The 17,896-nt window shown below is 43.8% G+C and overlaps 1 protein-coding gene across 1 annotated transcript; it reads left to right on the forward strand.

Moving 5' to 3' along the window:
- Positions 1-17,602: 17,602 nt before the first annotated feature.
- LOC308422395 (large ribosomal subunit protein eL37-like) lies at positions 17,603-17,896 on the forward strand (the record flags this gene model as incomplete). The annotated part of the gene is made up of 1 exon (XM_080918950.1): positions 17,603-17,896. The coding sequence occupies one exon, from the start codon at positions 17,603-17,605 to the stop codon at positions 17,894-17,896; it is 294 nt and encodes a 97-aa protein (XP_080775076.1).

Genomic DNA, 17,896 nt, shown 5'->3' on the forward strand with positions numbered 1-17,896 from the left:
ATGGATGAACAGAAGGATTCCTGTGACTAGAGGGATTCACCACACAAGTAGGTCAAAGAATGCTGAAGACTATGCCTCAGCCCTGGTCTGAATGCATCTGTGTCATGGGGGCAGAAATTCTTTGGCTAACATCCTGGGTACCACATGGACTTTGACAGACTCATAAGACAGAGGTGTGTGGAACTTGAAAAGCATCATGGGTAATCCCCAGGTAACTTTTGCCTTAGTCCTGTTCAGGGTGGTGTTATGTATAGGTTTTGGCTATCCTGCCTTATGAGCATGCTACCAGCCACCTGCCCAGGCTCTATTTGATTTCTCGGATGGAAAACACACACACATACACACACACACACACTAGTTCATTTTTAAATGCCTTGGCTAATTCAAAGGCTGGGTACTCCTGAACCTTCCCTTGCTACCACCTCAGACCCAATCAGGGAAGTGGCCAGTGGCCAATTACTGGAAAACTCACATGGCTGGTTGGCTTTATCGCCTACCTTAACTGCGTCTCCCTTCTTTCCCCAGTCCCTCAGCAGATTCTCTCTGCATCCTACCCTCGAAACTCTGTGCCCCATCCCGTGCCCAGCCATTGACCACTGGCATCTTTATTGATATATCAAAAACCAGTTGGGGACAAGGTCTGGACAGCAGATTCAAAGCATTAGCACCAATCTCCAACATGGTGGTGACAGCACCGGGTTACCTCAGCTTCCTGCTCCAAGACTCAGACTCAGAAGCCCAAGGCTTCTAACAATCAGGTAATCCCTCCTACCCTCCAAGCTTGTTTTCCCTTTTGGCTAATCTTACTAGGAATGATGTATTACTTGTCGCAGAAGAGGAGAGAAGGAAGAAGAGAAAGAAGAGGAGGAAGATGTGCAGGAGAAGGAAGGAGAAGAAGAAGAAAAGGAAGAAGTAGGGGGAGGAGGAGGAGGAGGAGGAGGAGGAGGAGGAGGAGGAGGAGGAGGAGATGGAGGAGGAGAAGGAGGAGGAGAAACTGCATTGTAAAGTCTAGATAGTTATACCAAGACCTTAATAGCATTTATTTCTGAGTATTAAATTTTAGTTGGCTAGGTGTGAGTGGTGCACACCTATAATGCCAGCATTCAGAAAGCAGAGGCAGATTTCTGTGAGCTCAAGGCCAGGCTGGTCTATGTACCAAGTTCTAGGCTAGCAGTGGTGAGACTCTGTTAATTAATTTAATTTTTTAATGTTGAAATATTTTAGGTGATTTCTGGGTCTTGAAGAAACTAGCTCAGTGGTTCAGTGCACTTGATGAAGACTGGAACAATTAAAGTTGTCAGTCCTCCAGTACCCCAACTGGAGGCCAAGCATAGAGTCCCCTACTTGTCCTGAAAATGTTCCTGTGTTCACCACACCAAGCAAAATCAGGGAAACAGAAACAGCCACAAGCTTGGGTGCTATGAATAAAGTAATATGTCCCGTGGGGCCTCTGCCCTTGTCCACTGCCATTCCTAGAGAGAAGCCTCTTTTGTGCTAGATCAAAAGATTGGTTTTCAGCTATTCCTTAAGCCTAGCATAATAACAATCAGGAACCTACACAGCTTTACCAGTGGAATTCCTCCCTCAAGGTATAATGAATAGTCCCGCGTGCCAACAGCTGCTGATGCGCTCTCTTCTATACAACACAATTACCCACAGTACAGATGGCACGCTTTTCACCTACAGAACAAAATCTCTACCTAAAGAAACTGTTCAAATCTGCTATTTGGTGTCTTGAGGCAGCTGACTTAAAAGTGCTCACATATTTTTTTTCAACAATTTCAATCCTCTCAGTATTTAGACCGTATCCATTCCCAAAAGATACAATTACAGGAAAGCTCCCTTAAGACACTTAGTGATTTTTCAAAAAAAAAAAAACTATTATGCAACACTAATTGGATTAAACCATTGTTGCACTATCTGCAGTAGACTTAGGACCTCTTTTTGGTACCCTTAAAAGTGACAATGATCTTACCTCCCCCATCCCCACCCCTGTGTTCCCAAAAGGCTCCCATGGGGCTTACATTTGAACCAAATAGAAAAATTTTAATTATAAAAATTAATTACAATTTGTCTCTGTCTTCACTTGTTTTTAATACACCTTTACTTCCTACAGTCCTTCTGCCTGAACGTACTCCTGCCCTCGGCAGTCACAGAACTGAGTCACAGAATGGACATATTTGCTGTCTCAACCCCAAAGGTCGGTTATGATTGGAGTCGAGACCCAGATTTCACTGTTGTCCTTTTGAAGCCTCCCAAGTTACTTCTTTATATACTTTGGGTCTCCCATAGCAAACACAATTAACCTCTTCTACAGTACAAATCTTACATCATTACCCTAGGGAGAAAACTTTCTAGTTATCACACACAATGTATCTCTTTTACGGTTCCTACCATTGCTTCCTCTGACCCTCTGTCTGCTTAATGCTATCAAACTTGTTACTGATGGCTCCCCCAACCCAGGTAAAGCAACTTATTGGTCCCAAGATAGATATTAACAACACCAAACCAAATATTCCTCCAAGCAGCAAACTGAATTATTTGTGATTCTTATAACTCTTACTTACTTTTCTATTTCTGCTGACATTGCTTCAGATTCACAATATGCAGTAGGAGACACAGCCTTCTTATAAAATGGCAAGGATATGGACTAGAGATGGTGCCACAGTTAAGAGCACTGACTGCTCTTTCCAGAGGTCCTGAGTTCAATTCCCAGCAACCACATGATGGCTCACAACCATCTGTAATGGGATCTGATGCCCTCTTCTGGTGTGTCTGAGGACAGCTACAGTGTACTCACATGTATAAAATAAATAAGTCTTTTAAAAAAAAAAAAATGGCTAGAATAAAAATCAACTCCTTCAAAATTGTAATGTCCTTTGTGACAAGGTGACACATGCCTAGAATCCCAGCACCCAGATGGTAGAAGGAGGTGGACCTCTGAGTTCAAGGCCTGGCCTATAGAAATAGTGAGCTCAAGACAGCCAGGGCTACGTAGAGAGACCTCGTCTCAAAATACTAACAAAATAGTGCTGTCCTGTTTCTAAACTTCAACAAGCCATTCTATGTCACACCCTCTTTATAGATACCTGATAATATGAGCTCTCAGACTTCACCACGACCTATTATGGAAAGTTTCTTCTCAAGTTCAAAATTCTCCCACTTTGCTACATCGAAATGTTCACTCCTTTTGCAAACAGTTTCCTTCTCTAGCACACACCCAAGCTACACATTTTCTGCTAACACATTACTTCTGTAACGCTAACCCTACCTTTCCCATAGGGGAAACAAACCCTTGTGGTTTAAATTTTATTTACTTATTTGTCTGGTTTTATGTGTTTGGGGTTTTCTTGCATCCTTTGCATGCCTGAGGAAGCCAGAAGAGAGCGGCGAGTCCTCTGGAACTAGAAAAGCAGGTGGTTGCAAAGTGCCATGTGGATGCTGGGAACTGAACTCCCATCTTCTGGGAGAGCCGCATGTACTCTTAATCATTAATCCATCTCTCCATCCCTAGTCCTGGTGCTTTAAAAGCCCAGCAGAAATGGCAGATGGATGATATCAGGCCAAGTCTTTTCTTCACTTGGTCTTCACACACGTTTTGGTGGATAGTTCAGATTCACCGAAGCTATGGCTCAGCCGGAGAGGCATATATGCATGTTGGGTCACACTGTCTTGCTGTGTTGGCTGCTTCAGGCATTTCTTACAGAATCAAAGAGGGCAACGGACCCACATATACCACCCAAGCTTTCCAAACCCTCTGTTCCTTTGGGATATTACCCATGGAAACAGGTATTTCCTGTAACCCTACAGGACACGTCATTGTAAAACAAAATGGGGGCTGGGCTCCTTTAAGTCTACTACTTCACTACCTTAAAGCAGTGGTCCTCAACCTTCCTAATGCTGTGATTCTTTAAAATCCCTCATCTTGTAGTGACCCCCAAGCATAAAATAATTTACGTTGCTACTTCCTAACTATAGTTTTGCTACTAGTATGTATCGTTATGTAAATATTTGTGTTTTCCGACGGTCTTAGGCAAGCCCTGTGAACTGTAACCTTTATGCACGAAGCGGTAAGGCTCATAAAGGTTTCCATGGTGGTCGTTGCAGGATCTTCATCTCAGCTAGCCTTGTGTTGTACCAGGGAGGGAAACAACTTGCACTTAAACTTGACAAGCAGAAACCCATATTAAACAAAAGATTTGTGGTAAAATTCAACAGTTAAAGGAGTCCATTACGTTGGTTAGATGAACAAGTCCACGATCTATGGAGGCCACAGCATTTGAAATTTGTCTTTCTCTCACTCAGTTAAATCAGCCATGTTAACCTTGATGGGAAGCAAGGAGCGGGAAATGTTGCCAACGTCCTGGTCTGAGAAAGAAACATTGTTCATGTAAGAGCAGCCTGACCCTTGGCACACCAGGGACAGAAGGAAATAGTGTACAACAGGTTGTCTAGCTCAGAAGCCAGCATGTGTTGTTTCTCACTGAGGAAAGGTGTGTTCTGTTCCCATCTGTTTTTCTACCCAACTTCCTTGTCTTCCTTCTCCCTGGTGATCATATTAATTAGAACCCTCTATTACATAAGCATGGTTTAATGATGTGTATTATCTTTGCATGCAGTTGGTTCTCATAAAAGCTTAGGACCTTGGGTCCTTAAAACTTCTGGAATTCTCCTTGTGCTCCCATGCCACCCCAGCTGACAGTTCACATTCCATAGAATCCAATCCTCTTCTAGTCTCCATGTTCATGCACTTACAGTTAGACAGACAGACAGACAGACAGACAGACACACACACACACACACACACACACACACACACACAGTAAATGATTTTTATCACAGTAAAAAGCATTTAGGTGATTGTAGACTAATATGTGGCTCAGTTAGTACTTGCCTAACAAACATGACATCCTAGGCAATTGTCAGGCATACTATAGGGACAAATAGCAAAATTTCATCAGGGCTAGGCATCTCCAGTGTAGATTCCTGGAGCACAGATATTGAATGATGGCCATGACCATGATCCCACCCTCCATTTTAAAAGATAGTCTCACTTTACAGTCTATTCTAACTTGGATTAACTGTACAGACCAGGCTAACCTCAGAGGAACCACCAAACTGAGCTACAACCACAGCTCTTAAGTAAAGTATCCTGAGGTCACATCGTAGCTCCCTGGCCAGCTGCTCAGTGCTCAGAGGGAAACCCCTGTTCTCGGAGCCAGGCATGCCCCGTGCCTCTGTCCCCAGATCTCCCGTTGTCACCTTCATCAGCTGCATCATAATCCCTGGTGACGCTATTTAGAATGCTGGGTCAGGCAGGTGAGAGAAACAACACATACTGCTCTTGCAAGGGCCAAGTTCAGTTCCTAGCACCCACATGGCAGCTCACAGTTGACTTTAACTCCAGCTATGGAGTTAAATCTCTTTTAGAGATCTCTCAATCTGATGCTCTCTTTTAGAATCCATAGGGACAAATGAAAATACATAAATCTTAAAAAAGAAAGAAAGAAACTCTGGATAAAAGGGATCCCAATGAGGCTGACTCTAAGATGTGGGTAATTTGCATACTCCAGACTTGAGCTACAATTCCACAGCAGAACTTTTTGCCTGAAAAATCCTTTTAAAAAGCCTGTATATATGAATATATATGTGCAACAATATACAAATCAAACATTTCCTGATAATAAATCATGAAGGCATTTGTTTTAAAACAGTACTTTGGTATACATAAAATTTTACATTTTATTACAGATAAATCCAACTTTGTATGTTAATAAGATAGAAATGCTTGTCTGTTGTTACATAAAGAATTGAATCTTAGCCAGGAATAGTGGCACACACCTTTGATCCCAGAACTTGGGAGGCAGAGACAGATGAATCTCTGAATAAGAGACTAACGTGGTCTACATAGTGAGTTCCAGGATAGCTACAGAGTGAGACCCTGTCAAATAAATAAATAAATAAATAAATAAATAAATAAATAAAAATAAATAAATAAATAAATGAAAGAAATCTTGGATTAATGGTTGATATGGAAGCTGCCCAGGAGAGACCAACAGAAGCTCCAGGAAGAGTTGTACCTTCTTGAAGTACCTGGAAAGGCCACAGCGGGGTGCAGGGGTTTAAGGGAACTACCAGGAAAGGACCTGCAACCTCCACCCTCTTGATAAGCCAGAACCCCAAGAACAGTGAGGCTTTGAAGATCAACGTCCCTCACTCACCCTCTCACACCCAGCACCTAGGGGAGCCTGCTCGGCTTGGCTGGAGGGATGGATGTGAGATCTCAGGGAGTCCGCTCTGTGAGGGATGGATGTGGGATCTCAGGGAGCTCTCTCTGTGTGAGGGATGGATGTGGGATCTCAGGGAGTCCGCTCTGTATGAGGGATGGATGTGAGATCTCAGGGAGTCTGCTCTGTGAGGGATGGATGTGGGATCTCAGGGAGTCCGCTCTGTGTGAGGGATGGATGTGAGATCTCAGGGAGCTCTCTCTGTGTGAGGGATGGATGTGGGATCTCAGGGAGTCCGCTCTGTATGAGGGATGGATGTGGGATCTTAGGGAGTCTGCTCTGTGAGGGATGGATGTGAGATCTCAGGGAGTCCGCTCTGTGTGAGGAATGGATGTGAGATCTCAGGGAGTCCGCTCTGTGTGAGGGATGGATGTGGGATCTCCACTTTTCACTCAGCAATTTACTCCAGAGGCTCTCTGTTTACTTCTCACTCTCTTTTCTAACGTCCACTCTCATGGTGCCTTTGCTCTTATGTGTATGTTGCTCACACAGGTCACACAGAATTGCTCCATACGTTTCTTTACCTGGTCTAAACAAGACATTCTTTGCCAGACCTGTCACCAGCATCTCATGGACAGCCCCTCTTATCCCTGCATCTCTCTCTCTTTCTCTTATCTGTATTCTCTTCTCTTCTTACCTCTTAGTTTTAATAACCTTCAGTAGCTTTAACTAGCTCTAAGATCTGTGAACCCAAATAGCTTCCCAACTTCTCCCTCCCCGGAACTTTACCCACCTCATTTGCTTTTTTCTTTTTGAAGTCAATCTAAGCTGATAATAGTGACAAATGCTTTTCATCACAGCATTTTTAAGGCAGAATAAGATGGGTCTCTGTGAGTTCAAGCCCAGCCTGGTCTACATGGCAAGTACCAGTTTAGTCAGAACTACACAGTGCGGCCCTGTCACCACCACAGAAAAAAGTCAATAAATCTAATATTTATGTCCATCCTCATCCAACATAGTTCCCTGGCTCCTAAACGTAAAATCTGAGCACACTCCATACCATCCTTGGTTATTGACATTGGGATCAATGAGATTAATTAGCTCAAACATATTTGTATAGTGGGAATGATCAACAATTGTGGCTGCTCTTAATCCACATGTGATACCCAGGGTCCTTGAACTGAGAAACTATTTTCTGAATTGCACATTCTCCACATTCAGGTTCCAACAGAACGTACAAATAATTGCCTGGAGGAATATAGCCGGTAAAGTCAAAAGCATCGGGGGCTGGAGAGATGGCGCAGTGGTTAAGAACACTTGATGCTCTTCCAGAGGACCTGAGTTCGATTCCCAGCATCCACATGGTGGCTCACAGCCATCTGTAACTGAAGCTCCAGGAAATCTGGTCCCTTTTCTAGTCTCCTCAGTCACACACCAATATACATGCAGGCAAGACATCCACATACACAGAATAAAGTGGTAGTAATTTTTAAATTAAAAAGTCTCAAGTAACAACATGAGAAACATAAAAAATGAAGGCAACATGACTCCTTCAAAAATATAATCCTACAATAACGACATCCAGTGAGAATGAGCTAGATGGAATCTCAAACATGCAATGCAAAAAAAAATATGATTTTAAGTATATCCAAAGAAATTAAAAAATAAAATAAGCTCCCAAATGTAAGGTAGAATAAGGCAGAAAAGGCCAATTGTTAGATACTGATTTATTGACTTAATTAATGGTTTACTTAAAGCACTGCTTGTGCTCCTGTTTGCCAAGCATGACTTCACTTGCAGTCTGGAACAGACTGACCTGGAGAATAGTTGAAGCAACAGTCATTGCCTTTAACAACCTGCTGACGGGCTTGGGCAAAATCTTGCTTGCCTGCCCACCTGACGTGTGGTCTTGAAGCTTAAAATAAGAAAACAAACTGAACCCAGCACTGAAGCCTTTCGAGAGCCATTCTGGCTACAATCCACCAGTGACATCTCTCCTCCTTCTCACTGGTGTGGGAGCGCTTATTCTAGAAAGATTCCCACAACATTTCTGGAGGCCCCAGCTAGATCTCCTTCACTAAGGTCCCAGTTGTTCAAGACAGAAAGGCTGCTGCTCAGGGACCTCTCAGCCTGCTAAAGGTCCCTGGAACTGGGAAGTGCAGGCCCCTGATGGGATTCTTGGGTACCCTTCCAGTGCCAAAGGGAACTGTAAGCCCCAGGGCCAGAGTCTCCGAGTGGAAGCAGGTAAGACCAGACTAGACATCCAGACCAGGTAAGGGAACGAGGGAGATGGGCAGAAAGGTAATGTGTGGCCTTGATCACCTGGCCAGAGATCACCTCCAAAGCGGTTTCTTAATACCAAGATAGCACAGGTTTCCAAGGAAGAGCCTCAAATACCAAGGCACTGGTATTAGTTTCCAGAGAAATAGACAGACTAGAAATTAAATATGGGAACTTATAAATGCTGAGTATAAGCATTTAAGTGTGTGAGTGCCTGAAATGATCCCACAGCTCTGTGGCTATGGGACTTGATTGGACACTGACCTGTGGATCCACTGAGGTCATTTCCCCTGCATAGGCACTCGCCTTACATAATAGGTGACAGAGCACAGAGATGTATCTGTAGCTATAAGGTAAAGCCTCTTAAGTCACTGCAAGGTGACCAGCAGGTGGGCAGCTGCATGAGGGCAAAGCTGGTCATGACCATTCCACCCTGTGCACCAAACAGGGATAGGCACATATAAACTCTCTTGAGCTCTTGGTTACAGACCTTTTCTGGTCATTGAAGCTGCAAAGTCCTAATGTGAGACTCGCACAGTTCTGCAAAGGCTGTTAGGCCTGAAGACACCAAAGAAGCCAGTCCCGTTAGCATTGCCAGTGGAAGGAATCTTGCCCATGGTGCTGCCTCCTGCTGGCTCCAAATGCCAGTGCTGAAGCAGTCACAAGAGCACCTTATCAGGTCCCTCCGAGGACATCTGCCTCATACAATGCTCACCAATGTCCACTGGCCTGCTCTTCCAGACTCTTCTTGGCTGTGTTTTAGGGACAAGTCAGTTCCAGTGTGTTCACTTAGGGAGATGTCAGGTTCTCCTTTTGCCCCACAAGATGGCAGCTACGTTATCTAGACACACTTGCCTGAAGAGGAAGGAGAGCCCTTTCCATGACTGCAGAGAAATTATTAAACAGATTCTTCTCCTCACAGCAGGACTTAAAGGATGAGCTGCTCCCCAGTTCCGATATGGAATGTTTTACTGGTGGAAGCTGAAGCCTACGGCAGGGGAATAATAGCCCCTCACGTCAAGAGACTCCAAGTAACAGTATGTGGAGAAAGAAGGCCGCCTCACCTCAAGGAACACAACAGTTAAAACGAAAGCCAAATCCTGCAGCTCCCAGAGGCTGCCTGGCCTCTACAATAATAATACACTGCCAGGTTCACACAAAACCTCAAGGATGAATGAGTTGGGGGGAAAAAGTGGCAGGCCAGACTGCCCCTGGGGAAATTATACACCAATATTTCCCTCCCCTTACCACCAGAAGGTGTGTTCTAATGACTGAAGAAGGAGCTACTAAACATCAGGAAGACTAATTACTAAAGATAGGAAAATAATTGCTCCTGAGATGACAGCTCCCAGCCTAGTCCAGCAAGCTCATAAAACAACCCATCTGGGAACACTGCCCTAAAAGAATTGTTGCAAAGACATTCGATGTTCCCTAGGCTGCCCACATTGACCCAGCAAGCTAGCCAGGCCTGTCTGCAGGGTGTTTGGAACAAGCTCAAGTGGTGACCCTAAGCCCCATGCTGACACAGAAACAGGGGTCTACCATTTAAACATCTAGACGTGGACTTTACTGATGATACTCGACCTAGCAGAAGGACACCTATACTTGCTAGTTGGGATATGCCTTTTCTCGGGCTGGATCGTAGCTTTTCCTATCTGCACAGAGAATCAACCTGGACCTGGTACAAACTGTACTACCCCCAATCAACAAACCAGTTGGGAAAATGAATAAAGCTTTTTGAAGGACACTGGCCAAACATTGCCAAGAAACAGACATCCCTTGGCCAGGAATTCTGTCATTTGTACTATTTGGGGTACATTTCATACCCTGTAAATATGGTTACTCTCCTCTCTGAGATTATGTTTGGTCAGCCACCTCCACTGTTCCCAAAGGACTCCTCTTAGCTCTTGACATTGCAGGTATCTAACCATGGATACACCACGCCAGGTCAAGACTGGACTGTGAGAGCCCATCCAGAGCAGCCTCTGAGACTGAGCAACTCAAAGCTAGCTTGGAATGGAAACACAGATCAGCCCTTACTGGGCTTCCTGATGTCCTTCTTACCTGCTGATGTCCACCTGTGCAGCCCTGCTTCACTCCCTGACCCTGTCACATTGTCTGGAGAGCAGCCTTACCCCAGGACAGCTCCTATTCCTAGATACCCAACAGCATAACTAACCGCCACCGTGGGGTTCTGCCTTATCTTCTTCAGTTGATGCCTCTGCTGAGGAATGGGCCAGCCTCAGACCACCCTTCAGAAAAGTCCTGATGTGATAGAAATGCCCACGTCCAACTGAGAATCCCTTTTAAAGTCACAGCCTATGGGTGAGTGGCCAGAGGATAGAAGAATGATTATGGATTGTGGAGGACCTATTGATCTTATCTTAAATACTGGTCATTCACGGACTTTGTCTCAAAAGAGGCCTGGAAGGGGGTTCCCACAGAAGGACATATGGACATATAGGCCTTTGACTGAAGAGTGTGCTGGGTGGTTTTATGTCAACTTGATACAAGCTAAAGTCATCTGAGAGGAAGAAACCTCCATTAAGGAAATGCCTCCCTAAAATCATAGGCAAGCTTGCAGGGCACTTTTTAAATTAGTGATTGATGGGGAAGAGCCCAGACTATTGGGGTTGGGGCCACTCCTGAGCTGGTGGTCCTAGGTTCTTTAAGAAAGCCAGCTGACAAAGCTATGAAGAGCAAACCAGTAAGCAACACTCCCCCATAGCCTCTGCATCAGCTCCTGTCTCCAGGATTCAGCCCTGTTTGATTCCTGTCCTGACTTCCTTTGATGATGAACAGTGCTATGGGAGTGTGAGCCAAACTCTTTCTCTCCAAGTTTCTTTGGTCATGGTGTTTCATCACAGCAATAGTGGCCCTAAGACAAGGGAAACCAGGGAGAAATACTCTATGGGAACTAACCATAAAAAGTTCTTCATCTGAAAAAGGCATATCTTAAGATGCTGGCTTTGTTAAATGCCAGCCATGAGCTCCTTTGCCTAGGTCAGGACTGACGAATGTGCCCACAAGCTGACCAGGCTCCGTATACAGGAACAGGAATGACAACCACAGGTTGAGTAACACACAAAAGAGAAATGTTGATAAGGTCTGAGGAGCAGCCCAATGTGCAACAGATAAAAAGGGCTGGGCCAGACTAAGTACAGTTCCTGTTAAAAAGAACAATAGCTCCTAATGGTACACACTACACCTTCCCCAGATGTGTTTACACCTGCTGCCCAGGAGACAGCTATAAACTGATAGGTATTTGTGGCCTCCAACTTAGATGTGCTCCCAGGAATAAAGATCCAACGAAACTTATATACCTTAGATTAAAGAAATGAAAAAACTTTCTGTATTTTCACTAGTCCCACTGACAGTGTCTGTGACCACTGGTGACACGGCAGCAGGCATCTGACAAATTCGACATGGACAAATCTCTGTTCAGATCAAGAAAAACTTCACTACTGTTCAGAAAGCAGTCACTCGTTGGAACAAAATTGATTCATTGATGATCTCTCAAAATCCTAGAGGATTAGACTTGATTGTAGATAAAAGGAAAGATAGACATAGTCTTAAATCAAAAATGCTATCCTTCTTTTAAGATTTGTTTATTTTATGTATGTGAGTCCACCATTGTTGTCTTCAGACACACCAGAAGAGGGCATTGGATCCCATTGTGAGCCGCCATGTGGTTGCTGGGAATTGAACTCAGGACCTCTGGAAGAGCAGTCGGTGCTCTTAACCACTGAGCCACCTATCCAGCCCCAGAAATTCTATTCTTACGCTATATGAGAAAACTGCCAAAAAGTTGTTTAAATGGATTAAGGCTAAAAGTGCATACAAGATCCAGTGGAAGACAATGAAGATCGCACAGCAGCAATATTTCTTCAAGACGAACTTGTAAGGTGTAAGGAAGGTCAGGGGAGGGCAATAAAGTAGAATAAGGTTAAAAAACAAGTATTAGACGCTGACTTACTGACTGACTTAAGCACTGCTTGTGCTGTCTGTTTGCCAAGAATGACTTCACTTGCTACCTGGGACAGAATGACCTAGAGAAGTAGCTGAAACAATGGGTTGTCGTCCTTAACAACCTTCCGGCTGCTACCTGGGCTTCTGTCAAATCTTTCTTGCTTGCCTGCCTCACCTCATGGTTTTAGAGAATGCAAATGCCACCTGGATCTGGACCTAAGCCTTTCAGGTGCTGGTCTGGCTTCCGGTCACCTCCTGCCCTCCAACTCACTTCTGTCCAGAAAGGTCCCTGCAACAAAGAGAATGAGCAGCTGACGGGAAAGGGGGAGGTGTTGTAAGACTCGAAACAAGAATTCAACAAAGAGATAAACATACCGAATAAAAGCAACCCAAAAGAAAAAAAAATTCTGGAAATCAAAAACAAAAATGAGTCAAGCAAAAAGTCTCTGTGGAAAGTCTCACCTACAGAATCAAGGAGAGGAGACTTTTCAAACTTGGGGACAAGATGAAGGAATTGGGATAACCAAACAAGGAGAGATATGAAATACTAACAGGGCACCAGGGGGACTGCAACACTCTGGGGGGAAAAAATCTCTACACATTATAGGCATAGAAGGAGTAGACGCTTGTTCTAAACACGTTTTTTAAAAATTCTAAAAATAATCATGACCAACAATTTTTCCAAAGTTAGGAAAAAAAAAGATGTCAACCCAGATACGGGAGGTATTTAGAGTCAAACGGACAAATGAGAAAAGAATTTCCCTGTACGGGACAGTTTTATTAACTTGACACAAGCTAAAGTCATCTGAGAGGAGGGAGCCTCAATTAAAAAAAAATCCCTCTATAATATCAGGTTATAGGCAAGTCTGTAGGGTATTTTCTTCGTTAGTGATTGATAGGGGAGGGTGCAGTGCATCATGGGTGGAGCCATCCCTGGCCTAGTGGTCCTGGGTTTTATAAGAAAGCAGGCTGAGTAAGCCATGAGGAGCAAGCCAGTAATCATTCCCCATCCATGGCTTCGACATTGGCTCAAGGTCCCTGCCCTGTTTGAGTTCCTGCCCTGACTTCCTTTGGTGATGAACTGTGATGTGTTAGTGGAAGGTGAACAAACCCATTCCTTCCTAAGTTTCTTTGGCCATGTTACGTCATCACAGCAATAACTAAGACATTCCCTGGTGACAGTTAAAACACTGAATAGACAGAGCAAAGGAAGCACGTTGTAAACAGCAAGAGAGGGGACAGTGAGGTGGCTCACACACTGCTAAGCCTGACGATCTGAGTTCAATTTCTGGCACCCATATGCTGAAAGGAAAGAACATGACTCCCTCAAGAACTAATGAAGCACTTTCATAGGGCTAATTGTATCTTAAAATTATTTTCATTTAAAGAAGGAAATGTACATGCATGACACATGTGTGGGGGACAGAGGACGACCTCATATGGAACTCTATAGAAGCTGGTCATCTCTGGTTTAGGGGATTTGAATCCCTTTTTGTCCTTCCAGGGCATCAGGCATACATGTAAAACACACACATACACACGGGCAAAACACTTACCCATATAAATAAAATAAGTAGTTCAAATATGTTTTATTTATAATTACTTTTTAATTTTCTTTTCAACTTCCTTATGAAAAATTACAAATAAAAATAGCATTATTCAGGCTGGAGAGAAGGCTCAGAGCTTAAAAGCACTGACCATTCTTTAAGAGGTCATGAGTTCAAACAACAGCAAAGACATGTTGGCTCACAACCGTCTGTAATGAGATCTGATGCCCTCTTCTGGTGTGTCTGAAGACAACTACAGTGGACTTATATATAATAAATAAATCTTTTAAAAATTATTATTCTTTTTTAAAAATAAACTAAAGAGCTGGGCAGTGGTGGTACATGTCTTTAGTCCTAGCATTTGGGAGGCAGAGGCAGGCAGTATCTCTGAATTCAAAGCCAGCCTGGTTTACAGAGGGAGTTCCAGGACATCCAGGGCTACACAGAGATACCATCGGGGGGGGGGGGGTTAAGAAAATAAATTAATAATAATTATCAGCTAAAGAAATCTATGATTACCAAGCCAGCTTTTCAGAAAAATACTTAAAGAAATCTATGGGAGAGAAGAGATAATAAGTCCATCCAACGACAGTTAAAAATAAACCATGTGAGAATTATAAGTAAAAGAGAGAGTGGAAAAATCCAAACACTAAAAAATTCAACAAGATGGCAGAAACCATTACACACCTTTCAGAAATACTTGCAAATGGATACTAATGAATACAAATGGATACTAAAGCGTCTCCATTCCTTAGTGAAAAGATTCCCACTAGTAGTAGATCAGTTGGAAACACAGGTAGCCTTTCTTTGTTGTCTCCCAGAAACACACTTCAGAATGAAAGGATGGACAAATGTTTCTAGTGGACCTAACAAGGGGTGTCTTGGAGCTAATAGCTGACAAAACAGAGCCCAAACTGGAACTGCTGAGAAGGGGTGAAGAAGGTCACTTTGTGCTGATTAAAGGAATAATTCATGAAGAGGACATTTGCTCTTCATCTGATTGTTTAATTAATTACACCCTAAACCTCGCTCTTCCTTTCAGTCCCTCCCACACCAAGCTCCTTCCCCATCCCTCCTGCCCTTCCCCACTTAGGTATCCTCGAACCCTGGCACATCAAGTCTCTGCCAGATTAGGTGCATCCTCTCCCACTGAGGCCAGACATGGCAGCCATATAGACTGAGCTACTGTCTACTACATATGTACCGGCCCGTGTGTGTTCTTTGGTTGGTGGCTCATATTCTGAGGGCTCTCAGGAGTCCAGGTTTGTTTATTCTGTTGGTCTTCCTGTGGAGTTGCCACATACTTCTGAGCCTTCAGTTCTTCCTCCAACTCTTCCTTAAGTGTCCCCGACCTCTAATGTTTAGCTGTGAGTACCTGCTTCTGTTTCAGGCTGCTGCTTCTGGTGGTGGTGCTTAGAGCCTCTCAGAGGACAGTTGTGCTGGCTCCTGTCTGCAAGCATAACAAAGTATTATTAATCATGTCAGGAACTGGTGCTTGCCCATGGAATGGGTTTGGAGTTGGGCCGGTTATTAGTTGGCCTTTTCTTCTGTCTCTGCTCCATCCCTGTTTTTCTTTTAGATAGGACAGATTTTGGGTGGAAAGGTTTAAAAGTGGGTTGGTGGTCTTTTTTTTTTAAATATATTTATTTTATGTATGTGAGTACACTGTAGCTGTCTTCAGACACACCAGATGAGGGCATCAGATCCCATTACAGATGGTTGTGAGCCACCATATGGTTGCTGAGAACTGGACTCAGGATCTTGATCAGCTTGGTAAGCCCCTGGATACCATGGGACTTTGTTTATTGCCTTGTTTGTTCTTTGACTACTTATTTATTGCTTTGTTTCTTCCTTGACCTAGAATTGAACTTAATCTTTGCATGTACTTAGAATAGTATAAGAGCAAACTAGAGAAAAACAAACCCACTCCAACCTCAGCACTGGCTGGAGTCATGTTATAATGTTGTCTAATTGTCTTTTTCTTTTCAATCCTCCCTCCCTTGAGACCCAGTCGACTGACTAAGCAGGCTTGGTCACAATAGAACAAAACGGCAGCCTACAGATTGGAAAAAGATCTTCCTTAACCCAACACTCAACACAGGGCTGATATCCAAAATATATAATATATAATTCAAGAAGTTAGACTCCAACAAACCAATTAAAAAATGGGGCACAGAGAATTCTCAACAGAGGACTCCCAAATGGCTCAAGATCCTTAGTCATCAGGGAAATGCAACTCAAAGGAGGACATTTCAATCACAAACCGATCTGCCCTGACACAGGTACCTCCAATGTCCTAAAACAAGTTCTGCTAGAACTGAATGCTAACCCAGCACAGTAGTGGCTGTGATACCCTTCTTACCCACACACACATCTCCCTGGCAAGAAATAAACATGTGAACTGAACAGCTTCATAGGTCAAATGGACCTAAACCAAAATCTGCAGAGCAATCGTCCAAACACCGCAGAACATACATTCTCCTCAGCAGCCCCTGGAACTTTCTCCATAATAGACCATATTTTAGGACGCAAAGAAGACCTCAAAAAAAAAAAAAAAAAAAAAAAAAAAAAGGAAGAAATTTTAAGAAATGCTTGTATTCCTTCTCACCACAATGGAACAAGACTATGAATCGGCAAGAGAAACCCAAGAATATGTGTTAACATTTAGAAATCCAACAATGCAATACTGACTGGCGAATGAATTATTATAGAAAATCAAGAAACCAAAATTAAGTTTTGGGATCATATGAAAATGAAAACAGCATATCAAAACCTATAGGAAGCTAGGTGGTAGGGGCAGGTAGCTGAGAGGTGGGGGCACCTGCCTTTAGCCCCAGGATTTCAGGAGGCAGAGGGATGTGGATCTTTGGATTCAAGGCCAGTCAAGCCTACAGATGGAGTTCCAGGACAGCCAGGGATACACAGAGAAACCCTGTCTTAAAAACTGAAAAATAAAACAAACAAGCAAACAGACGAAGTATAGAATATGCTCTCTGCCGCCACCTCCAGCAGGTCTGTAACAGACAACCTTCTGTGGCCTCTTCTTCTCTGTTCTCATTCCCAGGAGACTAAGCAGATCCTGGTGGCATAACACATTTTCTCCTTTCCTGTGGACCCCACGCAGCCTCCCCACTTTTAATTCATCTTCATCGCCAAGTGTCAGCTCCCAATTCTAAGAAACACACCCTAGCTGGAACCCTCGGTGGTGACACCTGGCAAGGTCTCAGAAGCACTACTTATCAGGTAACCACGGCCATCAGACTCTCCTATGATCCAAAAAGGGCAAATGAAAGCAAGGAACCAGAACACTCATCCAACAAAGACAAGACCAGATAATAGCACCTAGAATTACAATCATCCCAAATCCAGATGCCTGGATGCCAGTGTAAAAACACAGCCAGTAACAGCCAGGACATCTCCACTAGAGCCCACCAATCTGACTGTGTAGGCCTCGAGGAATGCCATGTAACTGAAGCACAAGACAAGAACTTCAAAATAGCCTTTATGAGCATTTTAGAGACCCTTTCAGAGGAAATGAATAGCTCTTCCAGTCTCTTTGGCCTCGCCAGTAGAAGCAAGATGACTAAAGAAAGGTCATCCCTTGGAAAGCATCACAATAAGACACACACTCTGTGCCACCGCTGTGGCTCTAAGGCCTCCCACCTTCAGAAGTCAACCTGTGGCAAATGTGGCCACCCTGCCAAGCGCAAACAAAAGTATAACCGGAGTGCCAAGGCTAAGAGACGAAACACTACCGGGACTGGTAGCATGAGGCACCTAAAGATTGTCTACCGCAGACTCAGACATGGATTCCGTGAAGGAACAACACCTAAACCCAAGAGGGCAGCTGTTGTAGTCTCCAGTTTATCTTGA

Source organism: Micromys minutus (assembly GCF_963924665.1).
Source record: "Micromys minutus genome assembly, chromosome: 7".
NCBI classification, from domain to species: domain Eukaryota; kingdom Metazoa; phylum Chordata; class Mammalia; order Rodentia; family Muridae; genus Micromys; species Micromys minutus.